Source organism: Oncorhynchus keta, chromosome 10 (assembly GCF_023373465.1).
Source record: "Oncorhynchus keta strain PuntledgeMale-10-30-2019 chromosome 10, Oket_V2, whole genome shotgun sequence".
Lineage (NCBI taxonomy): Eukaryota > Metazoa > Chordata > Actinopteri > Salmoniformes > Salmonidae > Oncorhynchus > Oncorhynchus keta.
This window is the reverse complement of record NC_068430.1, coordinates 51,207,531-51,226,473: the sequence shown is the minus strand read 5'-3', so window position 1 is coordinate 51,226,473 and position 18,943 is coordinate 51,207,531. Positions and strand designations below refer to the sequence as shown.

The window sequence follows — 18,943 nt, the reverse complement described above, 5'->3', positions numbered from 1 at the left end:
CAGTTTATCACAGTGCCATCCGTTTTGTCACTAAAGCACCTTATACTACCCACCACTGCGACTTGTATGCTCTAGTCGGCTGGCCCTCGCTACATGTTCGTCGCCAGACCCACTGGCTCCAGGTCATCTACAAGGCCATGCTAGGTAAAGCTCCGCCTTATCTCAGTTCACTGGTCACGATGGCAACACCCATCCGTAGCACGCGCTCCAGCAGGTGTATCTCACTGATCATCCCTAAAGCCAACACCTCATTTGGCCGCCTTTCGTTCCAGTACTCTGCTGCCTGTGAATCGCTGAAGTTGGAGACTTTTATCTCCCTCACCAACTTCAAACATCAGCTATCTGAGCAGCTAACCGATCGCTGCAGCTGTACATAACCTATTGGTAAATAGCCCACCCATTTTCACCTACCTCATCCCCACAGTTTTTATTTATTTACTTTTCTGCTCTTTTGCACACCAATATCTCTACCTGTACATGATCATTTATCACTCCAGTGTTAATATGCAATATTGTGATTATTTGCCTACCTCCTCATGCCTTTTGCACACAATGTATATAGACTCTCTTTTTTTCTACTGGGTTATTGACTTGTTAATTGTTTACTCCATGTGTAACTCTGTGTTGTCCGTTCACACTGCTATGCTTTATCTTGGCCAGGTCGCAGTTGAAAATGAGAACTTGTTTTCAACTAGCCTACCTGGTTAAATATAGGTGAAATATATATATTTTTTTTTTAAAAGGCCCCTAGGCCTTGACCTGATTAAAGACTTTACTTACATAGGCCTCCGCGAGTAAGATCACCGAATCTTCTGTGTTGTTGGCAGCCCTCACACCCGGCAGAATGTTATTGTCAAAGCGTGCATAAAATGCATCGAGTTCGTCTGGTAGTGAGTGTTGCATCTTTGGGGAGATCACTGCTGTGTCTCCCTTTGTAATCCACAATGGACGGTAGCCCCTGCTACATGCAGCGTGTGTCGGAGCCTGTGTAACATGACACCTTATTCCTATATTATCCTTTTGCTCGTTTGATGACTCTGTGGAGGTCATAGCGGGACTTATTGTACTTGTTCCTGTCCTCAGCCGTAGCCTCAGGGTTGTTTGCGGTAGCTCTATTCTTTAGTTTAGCGCCAACCTCGGTGTTAATTCAGGGCATTTGATTGGGGAAGCAGCGAACCATAACTGTGAAAACATCAAAGATGCATTTCCTTATAAAGCCGGTGACGGCTAGGTGGTTAGCTTGTTGATGTTATCAGCGGAGTCACGGAACATATTCCAGTCTGTAGCATCAACTCTGATTCTGGAGACCATTTTCTCAGAGCGAGCCAATGGTAATTCCTATTAGAGCTTCTGCTTGTAAATGTATGGATTTAAGTTTTCCTGCTTGGCTATAGCCTAGTACAGTTTGTTAAGTGCCAGGTTGTTATTTTTCTAGTCCTGAGGTGGAATGTAATACAACAGTCAAAATAACAGCAGAAATCTCCCTCAGGAGGCAAAAGGGTCAGCATTTGACCATCAGGTATTCCAAGACGAGTGAACAATGGGTTGAGACTTCTACCGCGGTCGAGTCAGCACACCAGTTGTTGTTTATGAAGAGGCTAACCTCTTCCCCTCCCTCGATTTCCCAACTCCACTGTCCTGTCGGCACAGTGAATGGAGAACATTTGTCCGAGAGCCATGTTTCAGAGAAGCTGAGAATATTGCAGTTTTTGAGAGTCCCGTTGCTAGCAAAGCAGCGATCGGAGGTAATCCATCTTATTATCAAGTAGAATGGAGGGAAGAGGTGGTCGGTTCTCCCTTCACCTTTATCTCGCCAGGATCCCCCTTCTCTTGCCTTTAATGTCAGCATTTCCTATTGGGGAGCCCGAAAATTTTGTCAGATTTACAGAAGGAGCCCAGGGCAGATGAGATAAGTAACCCCCCTTAAAAGATTTAGATGCACTATTGTAAAGTGGCTGTTTGGATGTCATAAGGAGAATGAATTTGAGATAAGAGCGTCTGTAACTGCCGATCAGCTGTTCAAAAGTTATAGTCGGTTGTAAGAAATGATAGCGGATACATTAAGAAAATTAAGTAAAAACAAATTAAAAATTGCCATGTTAGGTCGGAGATCCAGTACGGCGCCATCTTTTCAACTAGTGATGAGGAAGAAATGACTAAGGAGGAGCACCTCAAAGTGTGTCACCATGGCATCCATCAGCTCCTCACAGAAGGGAGGGTTGGCCTCGAAGGAGCCACTAGCCGGTGAGAAGTTCAGGAAGGGCCTTGGAGGCAAAGAGAATATTTTAGAACAGAGTCAAACTAGAAACCCATAGATTTTAACAAATTACTAAAAGTAAACGGCCCATGCCTCGGTGGTCTCTGTTAAGTTGAGATGAGGTAGACCAGTGTTTCTCAATCCTTTTTTGTGTCAGGAACTGGTATGCTATAGTGTCAGGGACCTTATATTGAAACGAGCATTGTAAATCTGACCGAATTTGACTCTCTGAGAATGTTCAGCAACATGGACTGGAGGTTGAGAAACACTGGCATAGACCACATATAATGATGTATTGTTGGTGATGAGAAGTAAACCAAAACCTACCCCCTGGACCCAAAGAAGCCGTCGGTGTCAGGGAAAGCCGAGCAGAACTGCTTGAAGTAGGAGTTGAGCGGCGAGGCGAAACACTCAAAGCTCACCCCAAACTGTTTGTTGAGTACATCGAAGACAGGCACAGGGAGGGCCCCCTGTAAGCCCATCCCCTCATTCACCCCAGCGCCAAACATCACCTGAACAAAAAACAGTGACATCATCAGCACAATAAACGATGACATCAGCACAACAAACATCAGATGTAGCCAGATGCAGAGGAAAGAGCAACAAGACGTTGAAGGGGATGGTGGACTATAAGAGCATTGCCTCCCAACAGATTCATAACAATGTTACTACTTTGGCAGTGAAAACAGAGGATAAGACAAAAGAAAAATAGAAAGAGGCATCGTAGAAAGAGGGGGAGGGGGGAGTCCGATTTACCTGGTATCTCTTGATAAGGCACCATATTCGTGACAGGAACTTTTCGAACCTGGGATCATCGATGCAGCTGTATCGGTATAAGAGCTCCTGGATAGACAGGTGAGTAATTAAGCAGAGATGCTAGTCAATTATATCCACCACACCTTCCAGGATTAGTTCCTGGCAATTTCTCAGACAGTGCAAGTATCAACGCACCTAAAAATGGTATGAGTGTGAGTGTATACTTAACGTCTCGGGACATTTTACTGATATCGATTATTACGATAAGTAGAATACATAAAGAAATGTGAAGTTTGAAATGAAATAATGCTGCTAATATGGGCAATTTCTAACGGGGAAATCTATAGCTACAACGTTCAATGTAATAGTAGTAGTTTTAAGGGTAATGTAAAAAAGTAACTTGTCATGACGTTTCCCTGTTGGAGGTTTATGACCTCCATAAATATCTTTACCTCTTTACGCTCTCTACTCTACAGATTGGACTCTTAGAGAGAGTCTGGTAACATCAAAAGGTTGGGGAACGGAACCATATTTTGGTAATTCAACCAGTTGAAAATATCCGTAGGTACTTAAAGAATTTGTCAGATCAGTTATCGTCTGAGACATTATTACTGATGATAGGATGACAAACTGTATCTTGGAAAGTCGACACATCCTAGTTATCAGATTCACATGGAATTGTTGTGCAATTTAAATGTTTAAATATAAAACTATTTGTGAAAAGTTTAAATATAATTTTAGCTTCTATATGAGAGAATTATTTTCATAAGTGAACTATGCTCACTCAGTGGCCCCACCCACGTGAAACGACATTGGTTGTGAACTATGAAACACGCCCTTCTCTCCACCACCACAAAAGCCCATTGATGAAAGTCAACCTTGTGTTCCCGATGACGTGAGGACTGCTGTCCATACGTTTAAAAGGGCTAATATCAACTACAGAACTAAGTCAACCTCAGCGTGAGCTCTGGTTGCGAATGGTTGACTGACTACAACCTAACGAAATTAACATTGTGTTCCCGGTGACGTGAGGACTGATGTCCATACATTTAGATTGGAGAATTTAAACTTGGAGGTGACAATCGACATGCTGGAAGGATGACTTTCGAACGATACCAGCCAGAATATAGCATAAGCTTATAGAATGGCAACTTGGTATGGACTTTGAGATCTTATTCACTAAGGAAGTGATACATCCTAGACGTTTACAGCTGCTGCTAACTCGACGTGGGCTAGGAAAAGACGGACAATCTCTTCAGAAAGACTGGGTACCACAACATTATTACAACGTACGTACCCGTTCTACGACGAGAAATATTCTTCAAAGGACCAGGGAGATCTCTGCTGGGCAACCCAGCCTTCCATCTACAATCAATCTATCGAAGCACAGCTCAGAGTAAATATTTCTTGCATTTTCCTTTTCCAAATGGGCGGTTATTTAGAATGCATAAGATTCTGTATTTACGATAGAGACCCAATCCTTTTGTTCCTCAGTCTTCCCGCGCTTTCATTCAAACCCAACCCCCTTTCTTTGTGTAACCAGCCGTCAAATCGGTTCCGTCCGCTAGGGACGTTTTCCTCTATGACATAATCAATGTATGATTCATCCTGTGTATATGTAATTCTGTGTGATTATTTAGGTATTTAGTGAAAAAATAATTAAACCAAATGTTATATTGCTGATTCAACTTGTTAGCCAAGGTTCGTGAAGATAACCAAGAATTTTACGGCATTCAGATGAGACTGAAAAAGGTGACGATTAATAATTGATATAAAAGATTCTTTAAGAGTTTATTTAAGACGTCTTTAAGAGTTTGTTCAGAAGACAAACATTCTTCCGTGGTGCCCCAATTTTCTAGTTAATTACATTTATATGACTAGTTTATTCAGGTAATATTAATAAGATAAATTATTTTATAAACTAGCATGTCATATCACTTAATCCGGCATGGCAAAGACACGACAAACTGATGCACATTAATGTTATACATTTATCCTTAAACCTTTTTGACCATATTGCTCAGCTCTACTCACTACACAGAACTGATTTCATGTAATATAGTTATTACATTCAGGGGCACAATCAATGACACCCCATTGCACCAACATATATTGGTATTTATAATACTATACTACACATAATATCACTGCTACAACATATTCCTCACCAGTTTGGCGAAGTAGCCGCGGTTGACCTTGACCATCTCTCCCTTGTAGCGTAGGCAGGAGATGTCATTCTCAAAGTGCAGCTCAACGCGGGGCTGGTTCGGTGAGGGCAAGGCCAGCCGGACGGGGTAGCAGTATACCAGCCTGTCCTGCACCTCGGCTGCCTCTGGGTCTAAGAAGGGAGGGGGAAAACAAGGAGTAACCGTAAAACAATAGTAAGAAAAAAACAACAACATATGGCTTTAATTTGGGGTAAAATCATAAATAATTTTGGATATTCAAGTAACGAAATTTGTTGGGCACATATATAGAATGACAAGAACAGACATTCCCATTCAGAGTCAATATATATTTCTATGTTTGAGCACCATAAATAAAGACTAGGTAGCATTGCCTTTAAATTGTTTAACTTGGGTCAAACGTTTCAGGTAGCCTTCCACAGGCTTCCCACAATACATTGGGTGAATTTTGGCCCATTCCTCCTGACAGAACTGGTGTAACTGAGTCAGGTTCGTGGGCTTCCTTGCTCTCACAAGCTTTTTCATTTCTGCCCACAAATGTTCTATACGATTGAGGTCAGGGCTTTGTGATGACCACTCCCATACCTTGACTTTGTTGTCCTTAAGCCATTTTGCCACAACTTTGAAAGTATGCTTGGGGTCATTGTCCATTTGGAAGACCCATTTGCGACCAAGCTTTAACTTCCTGACTGATGTTTTGAGATGTTGCTTCAATATGTCCATATAATGTTCCTTCCTCATGTAATTTATTTTGTGAAGTGCACCAGTCCCTCCTGCAGCAAAGCACCCCCACAATATGATGCTGCCACCCCCGTGCTTCACAGTTGGGATGGTGTTCTTCAGCTTGCAAGCATCCTCCGTTTTTCCTCCATACATAATGATGGTCATTATAGCCAAACAGTTATATTTTTGTTTCACCCGACCAGAGAACATTTCTCCAAAAAGTACAATCTTTGTCCCCATGTGCAGTTGCAAACCGTAGTCTGGCTTTTATATGGCGGTTTTGGAGCAGTGACTTCTTCCTTGCTGAGCGGCCATTCAGGTTATGTCGATATAGGACTCATTTTACTCTGGATATAGATACTTTTGTTTCCTCCAGCATCTTCACAAGGTCCTTTGCTGCTGTTCTGGGATTCATTTGCACTTTTCGCACCAAAGTATGTTTATCTCTAGGAGACAGAACGCGTCTCCTTCCTGAGTAGTATGACGGCTGTGTGGTCTCATGGTGTTTATACTTGCGTACTATTGTTTGTACAGATGAACATGGTACCTTCAGGCCTTCAATTGCTCCTAAGGATGAACCAGACTTGTTGAGGTCTACAGGTCTTTTTCTGAGGTCTTGGCTGATTTCTTTTGATTTTCCCATGATGTCAAGCAAAGAGGCACGGAGTTTGAAGGTAGGCCTTGAAATACATCCACAGGTACACCTTCAATTGACTCAAATTAGGTAAATTAGCCAGAAGCTTCTAAAGCCATTACATAATTTTCTGGAATTTTCCAAGCAGTTTAAAAGCACAGTCAACTTAGTGTATTTAAACATCTGACCCACTGGAATTTTGATCCAGTGAATTATAAGTGAAATAATCTGTCTAAACAATTGCTGGAAAAATTACTTGTGTCATGCACAAAGTAAATGTCCTAACCGACTTGCCAAAACTATAGTTTGTTAACAAGAAAGTTGTGGAGTGGTTGAAAAACAAGTTAATGACTGCAACCTAAGTGTATGTAAACTTCCGACTTCAACTGTATCTAGATACAGTGCCTTCGTCAAGTATTCAGACCCCTTGACCTTAAATTTAATTTTATTCAGCAATCGACACACAATACCCCATAATGACGAAGCAAAAACAGGTTGACATTTTTGCAAATGCATTAAAAATAAAACACTGAAAAACCTTATTTACACAAGTATTCAGACCCTTTGCTATGAGACTTGAAATTGAACTCCGGTGCATCTTGGTTTCCATTGATCATCCTTGAGATGTTTCTACAACTTGGAGTCCACCTGTGGACATGATTTGGAAAGGCACACACCTGTCTAAATAAGGTCCCATCGTTGTAACTTTCTGAAGGCACTGTAAATGGGCTCAGACACGGTATGTTTTAGTTTGAAACAATGCGATTCTGTGCGATGCGATTCAATGCACTAACATTTGTTGCATTAACACATACATTTTCTATTCAAAATTTAAATCTGCTGGTGATGGAGCTCATGAGCTGGGACTCTGAGCTGGATCTGTCTGAGCTGACTTCTGTGTGGGTGTGTTAAATTAAACATATAACAATTAATGAAGTGGTAATCTGGGGCACCACGGGAAAAGTTGTTAGTATTGAACCCTTTTTCCAATTTTCGCCTAAAATGAAATACCCAAATCTAACTGCCTGTAGCTCTGTACCTGAAGCAAGGATATGCATATTCTTGACACCATTTGAAAGGAAAGGAAAGTTTGTGGAAATGTCTAGTCTACTGATATTGCCTGGGGTTGTTCAGCATGCAAAATTAATGACTGTCAATGTAGTTCGATACTGAAGGAGAGGAGGTATCAGTTTTCAGAAAAGATTAAATGTATTAGGTAAAAAAAAATGGAAAATGAACAAAACAATGTAGTGAACAGGCGATTCGTAATGTTTGAATCTTTTTTCTGACAGGCGAATACTACATTTGGATCAGTTTGGGGTCCGCGGACCAATGCACTTGTATAAGTGAATCGTTACAAAGCTATAGATTATACTTTCATATTCACCCCCTGCATTTTTAAAAATAATAATATCATGTCACAGAGACCGTGGGTGGGGCTAAATGGATGGCGTCTAGCCTAGTATGCAGAGTCTAAGGCGATTTAGCTAGCTAGCACGTCTCACCCGTGATGTTGCAGTCCTTCAGCAGGGTCTGGTGGGCCTGGCGAATACGTCGCACGTACTCTACTGAGATGTGGTAGATCTTTGTACAAATTCCCTCCACGGAGTTTTTGGCTACTGCCGTTACATGGGGACCACACTGTTTCCGCAAGTGCTCCAGACGATCCTGAGGGAAAAACTAGTTTTAGGATCTGCTTTTCAACAGATACATGTCAGTGTACTTTCCATTGAGGTGAATTTATACAGTAATGGATATATTATTTTGCCACAAACATACAGTTCGCCACACTTCTAAACCACACAATCTACTACTCAACTACACACACACACACACACACACACATACCATGTAGTCTTCTTTACTGGCTGAGTGGTCTCTCCGTAGCCAGTTCATGGTGTCCTCCGCATTCCATTTCACAACCTTCCGGCTGTCTGGTGTGGCGTTTCTAACAGGACATAAAACACACCGGTCATTCTCCAAACAAGACAAAGCATTTCAAACCAGAGAGACACTCAACTAGCCCAATCAATCTTCCATTTAAATGCTTTTATTTCATCTTCAGTTTTTCTCCAATCTATCCAAGCTGCCACTCAGTCAAGACAGTTGGGGAAAGAGAAAGGACAGTTTTGGTTTAGCATTCAAGTGCAAACCCAGAAGCTGCAGGTTTCTGCTTCAGGTCTATAAAAGCTTTCTATGTAGGATGCCGAAATACTGAGACATTGTGTTGCTGCATGTTTTATAAGCTGAATCTAGCAGTCAAAGCGGTGGTTTAAAAAAAATGCTGAGCCATCACTTGAGTTATATATCGTATCGGCTATATAGAGTACATTCTAAATTGCCATGGTGCTTTATGTAGCGGTGTGCCAGAACATATTAGAGGCTCGAATTCTTTAAGACAGCTTCTATAATGTCATACTTGGGAGCGACATCAAAGAATATCAGGCCATATAAAAAAGGGAATTTGTAAAATTAATTCTAGTGTGCCAGAAACACCTACCTCGAGTCAATCATTTTCTTGGCAGCTTCAGCGTATTTGAATAAGAGCTTTCGGGCCTCCTCTTTGTACTTGATGCGGGACAACCTGGCATAAGAAATGACAAAATAGTAGTAAATTAAAAAGTGTTGAGAGGAGACACTGTTGTCTAAATTAACCATAAATTGAATGAATTGCCAAGACGACATTTCAATGTATTGACATTTCACATGCAACAAAATTGCACCAGACTGACGCACTCATTTTTCACTAGCTCCTTGTGCAACATCAGACAACTTAATTTACTGTATTGAATCAAGCCAAACAGATGTTAATTAAAGAATATAGTATAATCGGTATGTACAGGTCTTCGTTCAAATATTATATTTGACATCTTTCAAATACTTTGAGCGTTTTGTCCGATGGGCGGGGTTTGCAGTTGTGGGTCTATTCCATTGGTTCCTTTGCGCCAGGAAAGATCAATCAAGCACAGATTTGAAGCCAGGATGGGTACAGATTCCCTTTCCCACTGACCTGATGGGGATGTCGTTCATGACCTCTCTGAACATGGACTGGGAGATGATGGGGTCACAATCACTGGGCAGTAGGGGGTCAGGCCCCTTGTCCAGCACCTTGCGCTCCAGCAGCCAGCGGTTGAAAGACTCCCGTGGGGGCTCGATACCTATTAGAGGGGGGGGAAAGGCCTTTTATCACCAAGGTTGACGTCAGCCGAGTATAGGAACACCGGAGTTGTGTTCACCAGGGCATAAATTAGGGAAAACATTTGAATGCACTTCACAACGTAAAATGAAATGAGCGTTGCTTATTAGAAAAGTTCAGCAAGGCCCCCCATTTCAGTCCATTGTCTTCTGTTTGGTGCCTAATTATTATTATTATGACCCTGGGCTGGAGTAAAATTTTGCTCACCCTATGGCACTCCAGGACCAGGGGTGGTGAGTGACAACAATGGCTTAACAAAATGCTGAGCGTTGTATATATATATATATTTTTAAAGTGACACCTCAGAACTGTTTTCAGACAGACAACTCAAGCTCATCTAGAAAGCAAACATCTGACAGCATAATGGGGAGGCACCTTGAAAAGTAAGTCATTAAAAAAGGTAAGAAAAGCAATAAGTTTGACTTGACAACGCCAGTTGTGTGGGTAATTTACCTTCTCGCTGGTAGCAGAGCTCATGGTAGTGCTGCCGTAGCTTGGTGGTGAGCTGGGCGCGTTGGAGCTCAATCTCCGGGTGGGGAGGTAGATGGTTGGCGGGGGCTCGCTCTCTGATCACTGCGTTAGTCTGAATGTCCAGGTCCCAGTATATTCTAAAATAGCAACAATGACAGATATACTCAGTATTCATATCCCAAAATAAATTAACTCACAACAAATTCCAATAGAAAGTTGACAAAAATAGATATGATCTTGCTTACTACGATGGAAAGATAAATATCTGTATTTGTAGAAAAATCACCCTGATTAATTATTTAGTCATATGCCAGTTTACCCATTTTATGGCCCTACCTTCGCCAAATGATTTGTTTATAAAATTATATGAGCAAAAATACATTTTCCTTTATTAAGAACGGCAAGCCAAACAAAATTAAACGTGCTAATTTATATAATGAATATGAGTTTGGGGGGCAGAAATTATTAAATATTCAAGCATTAAACCTCTCACTAAAAGCATCAGCCATACAAAAGATATACTTAAACTCAAACTAGTTATCCAGTAGATTAGTAAGAATGGCTCAACCATTGTTCAAAAATGTCCTTTTCCCCTTTATCCAGATTACAACCTCTCACTTTCAGTTAATTGATAATGGAACCATTTTCAAAATTTAAAAAATGTAAAAGCAAAAAACAAGCCAGACAAAGCTGGTTGCAATTCCAGTTTCATCCCCGAGAAAAGACAGAACAAATATTAAGGTTAAACTCAAACATACAAATTGATAAAAACATATATATATATCTTTCTGGAATGTTTTTAAAAAATTCATCTTTGGTTAAATTATATTATGAATAGGAAAGGCGGAGTTGTCACGTGTAGTTAACAAAAATATATGGAAATGTTTGCTCTATACGAAATTACAACTGACTGCAGCCTTTTTATTTATTTTTTTATTTTTTATTTCACCCTTATTTAACCAGGTAGGCTAGTTGAGAACAAGTTCTTATTTGCAACTGCGACCTGGCCAAGACAAAGCAAAGCAGTGTGACACAGACAACAATACAGTTACACATGGAGTAAACAATAAACAAGCCAGTAACACAATAAACAAGTCAATGACACAGTAGAAAAAATAAAGTCTATATACAGTGTGTGCAAAAGGCATGAGGAGGTAGGCAATAAATAGGCCATAGGAGCGAATAATTACAATTTAGCAGATCAACACTGGAGTAATAAATGAGCAGATGATGATATGCAAGAAGATATACCGGTGTGCAAAAGAGCAGAAAAGTAAATCAAATAAAAACAGTATGGGGATGAGGTAGGTAGATTGGCTGGGCTATTTACAGATGGGCTATTTACAGATGGACTATGTACAGCTGTAGTGATCGGCTAGCTGCTCAGATAGTTGATGTTTAAAGTTGGTGAGGGAAACAAAAGTATCCAACTTCAGCGATTTTTACAATTCGTTCCAGTCACTGGCAGCAGAGAACTGGAAGGAAAGGCGGCCAAATAAGGTGTTATCAGCGAGGTATACCTGCTGGAACGTGTGCTACGGGTGGGTGTTGTTATCATGACCAGTGAACTGAGATAAGGCAGAGCTTTACCTAGCATAGACTTATAGATAAGGTATTTATAGTTGTCCACATATTCTAGGTCGGAACCGTCCAGGGTGGTGATGCTAGTCGGGCGTGCGGGTTGCGGGCAGCGAACGGTTGAAAAGCATGCATTTGTTTTTACTAGCGTTTAAGAGCAGTTGGGGACCATGGAAGGAGTGTTGTATGGGATTGAAGCTCGTTTGGAGGTTAGTTAGCACAGTGTCCAAAGAAGGGCCATAATTATACAGAATGGTGTCGTCTGGGTAGAGGTGGATCAGGGAATCGCCCGCAGCAAGAGCGACATCATTGATATATACAGAGAAAAGAGTCGGCCCGAGAATTGAACCCTGTGGTACCCCCATAGAGACTGCCAGAGGTCCGGACAACATGCCCTCCAATTTGACACTGAAAACTGTCTGCAAAGTAGTTGGTGAACCAGGCGAGCCAGTCATTAGAAAAACCAAGGCTATTGAGTCAGCCGATAAGAATACTGTGATTGACAGAGTCGAAGACCATGGCCAGGTTGATAAAGACGGCTGCACAGTACGGTCTTTTATCGATGGCGGTTATGATATCGTTTTGTACCTTGAGCGTGGCTGAGGTGCACCCGTGACCGGCTCGGAAGCCGGATTGCACAGCGGAGAAGGTACGGTGGCATTCTAAAAGGTCAGTGATCTGTTTATTAACTTGGCTTTTGAAGACTTTAGATAGGCAGAGCAGGATGGATATAGGCAGAGCAGGATGGATATAGGTCTGTAACAGTTTGGGTCTAGGGTGTCACCCCCTTTGAAGAGGGGGATGACCGCAGCAGCTTTCCAATCTTTAGGGATCTTGGACGATATGAAAGAGAGGTTGAACAGGCTGGTAATAGGGGTTGCAACAATGGTGGTGGATAGTTTTAGAAAGAGAGGGTCCAGATTGTTGAGCCCAGATTGTCTGCAAAACCTGGACGGATCCAGGTTTTGCAGCTCTTTCAGAACATCTGCTGTCTGGATATGGGTGAAGGAGAAGCTGGGGAGGCTTGGGCGAGTAGCTGCAGGGGGGGGGTGAAACTGTTGGCCGGGGTTGGAGTAGCCAGGAGGAAGGCATGCCAGCCGTTGAGAAATGCTTATTGACATGTTCAATTATCGTGGATTTATCAGTGGTGACCATGTTACCTAGCCTCAGTGCAGTGGGCAATTTGGAGGAGGTGCTCTTGTTCTCCATGGACTTTACAGTGTCCCAAAACTTTTTGGAGTTAGAGCTACAGGATGTGAATTTCTGCTTGAAAAAGCTAGCCTTTGCTTTCCTGACTGACTGCGTGTATTGGTTCCTGACTTCCCTGAACAGTTGCATATTGTGGGGACTATTCGATGCTTTGCAGTCCACCACAGGATGTTCTTGTGCTGGTCAAGGGCAGTCAGGTCTGGAGTGAACCAAGGACTATATCTGTTCTTAGTTCTGCATTTTTGAATGGGGCATGCTTATCTAAGATGGTGAGGAAATTACTTCTAAAGAATGACCAGGCATCCTCGACTGACGGGATGAGGTCAATATCCTTCCAGGATACCCGGGCCAGGTCGATTAGAAAGGCCTGCTCGCAGAAGTGTTTTAGGGAGCGCTGATGAGGGGTGGTCGATTGACCACGGACCCATAGAAGATACAGGCAATGAGGCAGTGATCGCTGAGATCCTGATTGAAAACAGCGGAGGTGTATTTGAAGGGCAAGTTGGTCAGGATAATGTCTATGAGGGTGCCCATGTTTACGGATTTAGCCTTACCTAACATATACATACAGTTGAAGTCGGAAGTTTACATACACCTTAGTCAAATACATTTTAACTCAGTGTTTCACAATTCCTGACATTTAATCTAGTAAAAATACCCTGTTTTAGGTCAGTTAGGATCACCACTTTATTTTAAGAATGTGAAATTTATCTTTCTCATGATGCCATCTATTTTGTGAAGTGCACCAGTCCCTCCTGTGCAGTTGCAAACCATAGTCTGGCTTTTTTATGGCGGTTTTGGAGCAGTGTCTTCTTCCTTGCCGAGCAGCCTTTCAGGTTATGTTGATATAGGATTCGTTTTACTGTGGATAGATGTACTTTTGTGCCCGTTTCCTCTAGCATCTTCACAAAGTCCTTTGCTGTTGTTCTGGGATTGATTTGCACTTTTCACACCAAAGTACGTTCATCTCTAGGAGACAGAACATGTCTTCTTCCTGAGCAGGTTTGACGGCTGCATGGTCCCATAGTGTTTATACTTGCGTACAATTTTTTTGTACAGATGAATGTGGTACCTTCAGGCGTTTGGAAATTGCTCCCAAGAATGAACCAGACTTGTGGAGGTCTACAGTTCTTTTTCTGAGGTCTTGGCTGATTTCTTTTGATTTTCCCATGATGTCAAGCCAAGAGGCACTGAGTTTGAAGGTAGGCCTTGAAATACATCCACAGATACACCTCCAATTGACTCAAATGATGTCAATTAGCCTATCAGAGGCTTCTAAAGGCATTACATAATTTTCTGGAATTTTCCACACTGTTTAAAGGCAGTCAACTTAGTGTATGTAAACTTCTGACCCGCTGGAATTGTGATAGTGAATTATAATTATGAAATATTCTGTCTGTAAACAATTGTTGTTAAAAATTACTCATGCACAAAGTAGATGTCCTAACCGACTTGCCAAAACCATAGTTTGTTAACAAGAAATTTGTGGAGTTGTTGAAAAACGGGTTTTAATGTATCCAACCTCAGAGTATGTAAACTTCCGACTTAAACTGTACGTGTTAAGCAGATGTTATTGCAGGTGTAGTGAAATGCTTGTGTTTCTAGCGACAACAGTGTAGTAATATCTAACAAAACACAAATCTAAAGTAAAGGAATTAGAATATGTTAAATATATGAACGAGCAATGTCAGAGCGGCATAGACTAAGATACAGTAGAACGGAATAGAATACAGTATATACATATGAGATGAGCAATGCAAAATATGTAAACATTATTAAAGTGACTAGTGTTCCATTATTAAAGTGGCCAGTGATTTCAAGTCCATGTATATAGGGCAGCAGCCTCTAATGTGCTATTTAACAGTCTGGCCTTGCGATAGACTGCAAACAGCTTCTCGGTCTCAGCTTTGATGCACCTGTACTGACCTCACCTTCTGGATGATAGTGAGGTGAACAAGCAGTGGCTCGGGTGGTTGTTGTCCTTGATGATCTTTTTGGCTTTCCTGTGACATCGGGTGCTGTAGGTGTCCTGGAGGACAGGTAGTTTGTCCCCGATGATGCGTTGGGCAGACCGCACAGGGTGACTCTGGAGAGTCCTGCGGTTGTGGGTGGTGCAGTTTCCGTACCAGGCGGTGATACAAGCCCAACAGGATGCTCTCAACTGCATCTGTAAAAGTTTGAGGGTTTTAGGTGACAAGCCAAATTTCTTCAGCCTCCTGTGGTTGATGCGCTTTCTTCACCACACTGGTCTGTGTGGGTGGACCATTTCAGTTTGTCAGTGTTGTGTATGCCGATGAACTTAAAACTATCCACGTTGTCCACTGCGGTCCCATCGATGTGTAAGGGGGGTCCACAATCATCTCCTTTGTATGTTGACGTTGAGTGAGAGATTATTTTCCTGGCAACACACTCCCAGGGCCCTCACCTCCACCCTATAGGCGGTCTCGTCATTGTTGGTAATCAGGCCGGAGTACATGAGGGGGCTGAGCACGCATCCTTAAGGGGCCCCAGTGTTGAGGATCAGCAAAGTGGAGGTGTTTTTTTCCTACCTCACCACCTGGGGGCGGCCATTCAGGAAGTCCAGGACCCAGTTTCACCGGGCAGGGTTCAGACCCAGGGACTTAAGCTTAATGATGAGCTTGGAGGGTACTATGGTGTTGAATGCTGAGCTTTTTTTGCAAAGAACGATGCATAGCCATCATATTTCTAATGTTTAGGCCTATCATAGAAAGAATGTAGTCAGTTACATTTCTTAATGAAGATACAGTGGGGAGAACAAGTATTTGATAACCTGCAAAATCGGCAGTGTTTCCTACTTACAAAGCATGTAGAGGTCTGTCATTTTTATCATAGGTACACTTTAACTGTGAGAGGCGGAATCTAAAACAAAAATCCAGAAAATCACATTGTATGATTTTTAAGTAATTGATTTGCATTTTATTGCATGACATAAGTATTTGATCACCTACCAACCAGTAAGAATTGCAGCTCTCACAGACCTGTTCGTTTTTCTTTAAGAAGCCCTCCTGTTCTCCACTCATTACCTGTATTAACTGCACCTGTTTGAACTCGTTACCTGTATAAAAGACACCTGTCCACACACTCAATCAAACAGACTCCAACCTCTCCACAATGGCCAAGACCAGAGAGTTGTGTAAGGACATCAGGGATAAAATTGTAGACCTGCACAAGGATGGGCTACAGGACAATAGGCAAGCAGCGTGGTGAGAAGGCAACAACTGTTGGCGCAATTATTAGAAAATGGAAGAAGTTCAAGATGAGGGTCAATCACCCTCGGTCTGGGGCTCCATGCAAGATCTCACCTTGTGGGGCATCATTGATAATGAGGAAAGTGAGGGATCACCCCAGAACTACACGGCAGAACCTGGTCAATGACCTGAAGAGCTGGGACCACAGTCTCAAAGAAAACCATTAGTAACACACTACGCCGTCATGGATTAAAATCCTGCAGCGCACGCAAGGTCCCCCTGCTCAAGCCAACGCATGCCCAGGCCCGTCTGAAGTTTGACCATCTGGATGATCCAGAGGAGGAATGGGAGAAGGTCATGTGGTATGATGAGACAAAAATAGAGCTTTTTGGTCTAAACTCCACTCGCCGTGTTTGGAGGAAGAAGAAGGATGAGTACAACCCCAAGAACACCATCCCAACCGTGAAGCATGGAGGTGGAAACATCATTCTTTGGGGATGCCTGACAGGATGACTGCACCATATTGAGGGGAGGCTGGATGGGGCCATGTATCACGAGATCTTGGCCAACAACCTCCTTCCCTCAGTAAGAGCGTTGAAGATGGGTCGTGGCTGGGTCTTCCAGCATGACAACGACCCGAAACACACAGCCAGGGCAACTAAGGAGTGGCTCCGTAAGAAGCATCTCAAGGTCCTGGAGGGAGCTGAAAGCCTGTACTGCCCAGCGACAGCCCCGAAACCTGAAGGATCTGGAAAAGGTCTGTATGGACGGAGTGGGCCAAAATCCCTGCTGCAGTGTGTGCAAACCTGGTCAAGAACTACAGGAAAAGTATGATCTCTATAATTGCAAACAAAGGTTTCTGTACCAAATATTAAGTTCTGCTAGTTCTTGTTCTGGAGGGAGCTCTGCAGAGTGGTCACTTGCTGGCACGGCCACAAAGTCATACAATCTGACTTTAAACCAAACCCTAATGCCTAAACTTAAATTAAAACAATAATGTTGGTTTTCATGAATTTTTACATTATAGCCAATTTTGACATAGCAGTTGGTCCATCAAGCGGGGAAAAACATTTTTTTTTTGCTCAGTTCTGCCTTAAGGACAACACTCATCCCAATAAATGTCAACCTGCGTCCGAGAAACCGTACCAAAAACTGGCAAATTACCTGTTGGGATGAAGATCTGAGTCCATACACCATGGTAGTAGTCATTTTAATTTACATTTTTATCAGTTGAAATGGACATGGGGCGATGGGATGTCTATATTTCGATTCCAGTGACTGATGTGTGGCTGTACTCACATGGTGGGACGGTATAGGGCCGATGCCGGCTGACCTGGCTTGTCCTCTGTGCCAGTGGTAGAGTTCCATGGCTTTGCGCTGGGGGTAACGGGTGAGATGGGCACTGTGGGGGTTGTTGGGGTTACAGGTATACCAATCTCAATCTGTCAATAACACAGTCACATATTGGATTAGAGTGACAAGAGGAAATATTCCAATTTAAAAACAGTTTAAAACAATCTACAGAGACAAGGGGCACACCATATTATCCTGTTTAAACATTAATTTCCTGCTGTCAAATATAAGAGACAGCACAGTGTAGTCCAGGAGATAAGCTCACAAAAAGAATCACTGGTATAGAGGCATGAAAATTGTCACACTTGTAACATTTTGCGGCATTGACAAAGAAACGTGTCCTGCTCAATGACTCACCTTGGGCATCTTGAAGCTGTTAAGACCACCCTGGGCGACCTCCTCCGACAGGCGTCTCTTGCGCTGCCCGTTGCCCACACCGGCGTCACCTGCCCCCTCCACCGAGGCAGCATTCAAACCCAGCGGGTCGGACTACAAAGACAGGAACAAACAGGGCAGCTGCCCCGTTAGAAAACTGCTGGAGAAGAGTGATGTTGATAAGGTTCAGACCAAGTTCCATCAAGAGACAGTTACTGGAAGAAGAAAAAAGAGAGCGTGAGGTACTAAGAACAGAAATAAAGAGAAGAATTATTTTTCCCTCTGTCCCAAATCAAGAAGCTATAACCATTTTGCACTCACAATGACATCATGCTGCCCCAGGACTGGCATCTCCCACATCGACTGATTGGTGAAGCGGTTGAACCAATAGGGCCGATTCTCCCGCTTGCTCCAGCATTTCGACCAGCCGGCCTGGACGAGCTCGTCTGCACAGGAAAGGCGTCAGAAAGGTCACATCTATCTTCAGTCTGGTTCTTCTCACTTGTAAGTAGCAAGTCAACATAGACAAAGCCAGTATCCTTTCCTTCCTAAGCACTGATCTTAAGCCTCATGTATACCCTACGTATATATGCCTTCAGAAAGTATTCACGCCCCTTGACATTTTCCACATTATGTTGCGTTACAGCCTATATTTGAAATGGATTACATTTTGATTATTTTTTTGTCACTGGCGTACACACAATACCCCAAAAATGTCAAAGTGGAATTATGTTGGGGCGAAATCCTGCACATAGCTTCCACCATGTGCTACCACTTTAAGAGCGCATCAGCAGTCAGAAAGGAGGAAACAAAGAGAGCTCTTCCGGCTTTCTGGGCTTCCGGCTTTCTAGGCACTGTATGTATGTACGCATGGAAGAACTACATGTAGCGTCGCAAAATAGCAAAAGACATTTGCAGCCCTGCAAGTCATAACTTGGTGCAAGAACACATGATCCCCGTTTTGGGTAGGATTCTTGCATTGCATACCAAGGGTAT

At 42.6% G+C, this 18,943-nt stretch overlaps 1 protein-coding gene across 3 annotated transcripts in view; it reads right to left on the bottom strand.

Annotated features, from left to right (window-relative positions):
- Window positions 1–18,943, bottom strand: part of LOC118388931 (mRNA (2'-O-methyladenosine-N(6)-)-methyltransferase-like) — a 46,990-nt gene that overhangs the window by 20,280 nt on the left and 7,767 nt on the right. For 2 of the 3 annotated variants that reach the window (XM_035778536.2, XM_035778539.2), the window contains 12 exons: window positions 18,269–18,393; window positions 17,930–18,061; window positions 17,519–17,661; window positions 10,206–10,360; window positions 9,567–9,714; window positions 9,057–9,140; window positions 8,405–8,504; window positions 8,062–8,224; window positions 5,182–5,351; window positions 3,014–3,100; window positions 2,585–2,769; window positions 2,171–2,264 (listed from right to left, as the gene is read on the bottom strand). In XM_035778536.2, coding sequence (XP_035634429.1) covers window positions 2,171–2,264; window positions 2,585–2,769; window positions 3,014–3,100; window positions 5,182–5,351; window positions 8,062–8,224; window positions 8,405–8,504; window positions 9,057–9,140; window positions 9,567–9,714; window positions 10,206–10,360; window positions 17,519–17,661; window positions 17,930–18,061; window positions 18,269–18,393 — 1,586 coding nt within the window. Of the gene's footprint in view, window positions 1–2,170; window positions 2,265–2,584; window positions 2,770–3,013; window positions 3,101–5,181; window positions 5,352–8,061; window positions 8,225–8,404; window positions 8,505–9,056; window positions 9,141–9,566; window positions 9,715–10,205; window positions 10,361–17,518; window positions 17,662–17,929; window positions 18,163–18,268; window positions 18,394–18,943 lie in introns of those variants that run through there. The other variant, XM_035778540.1, reaches the window with a different exon arrangement.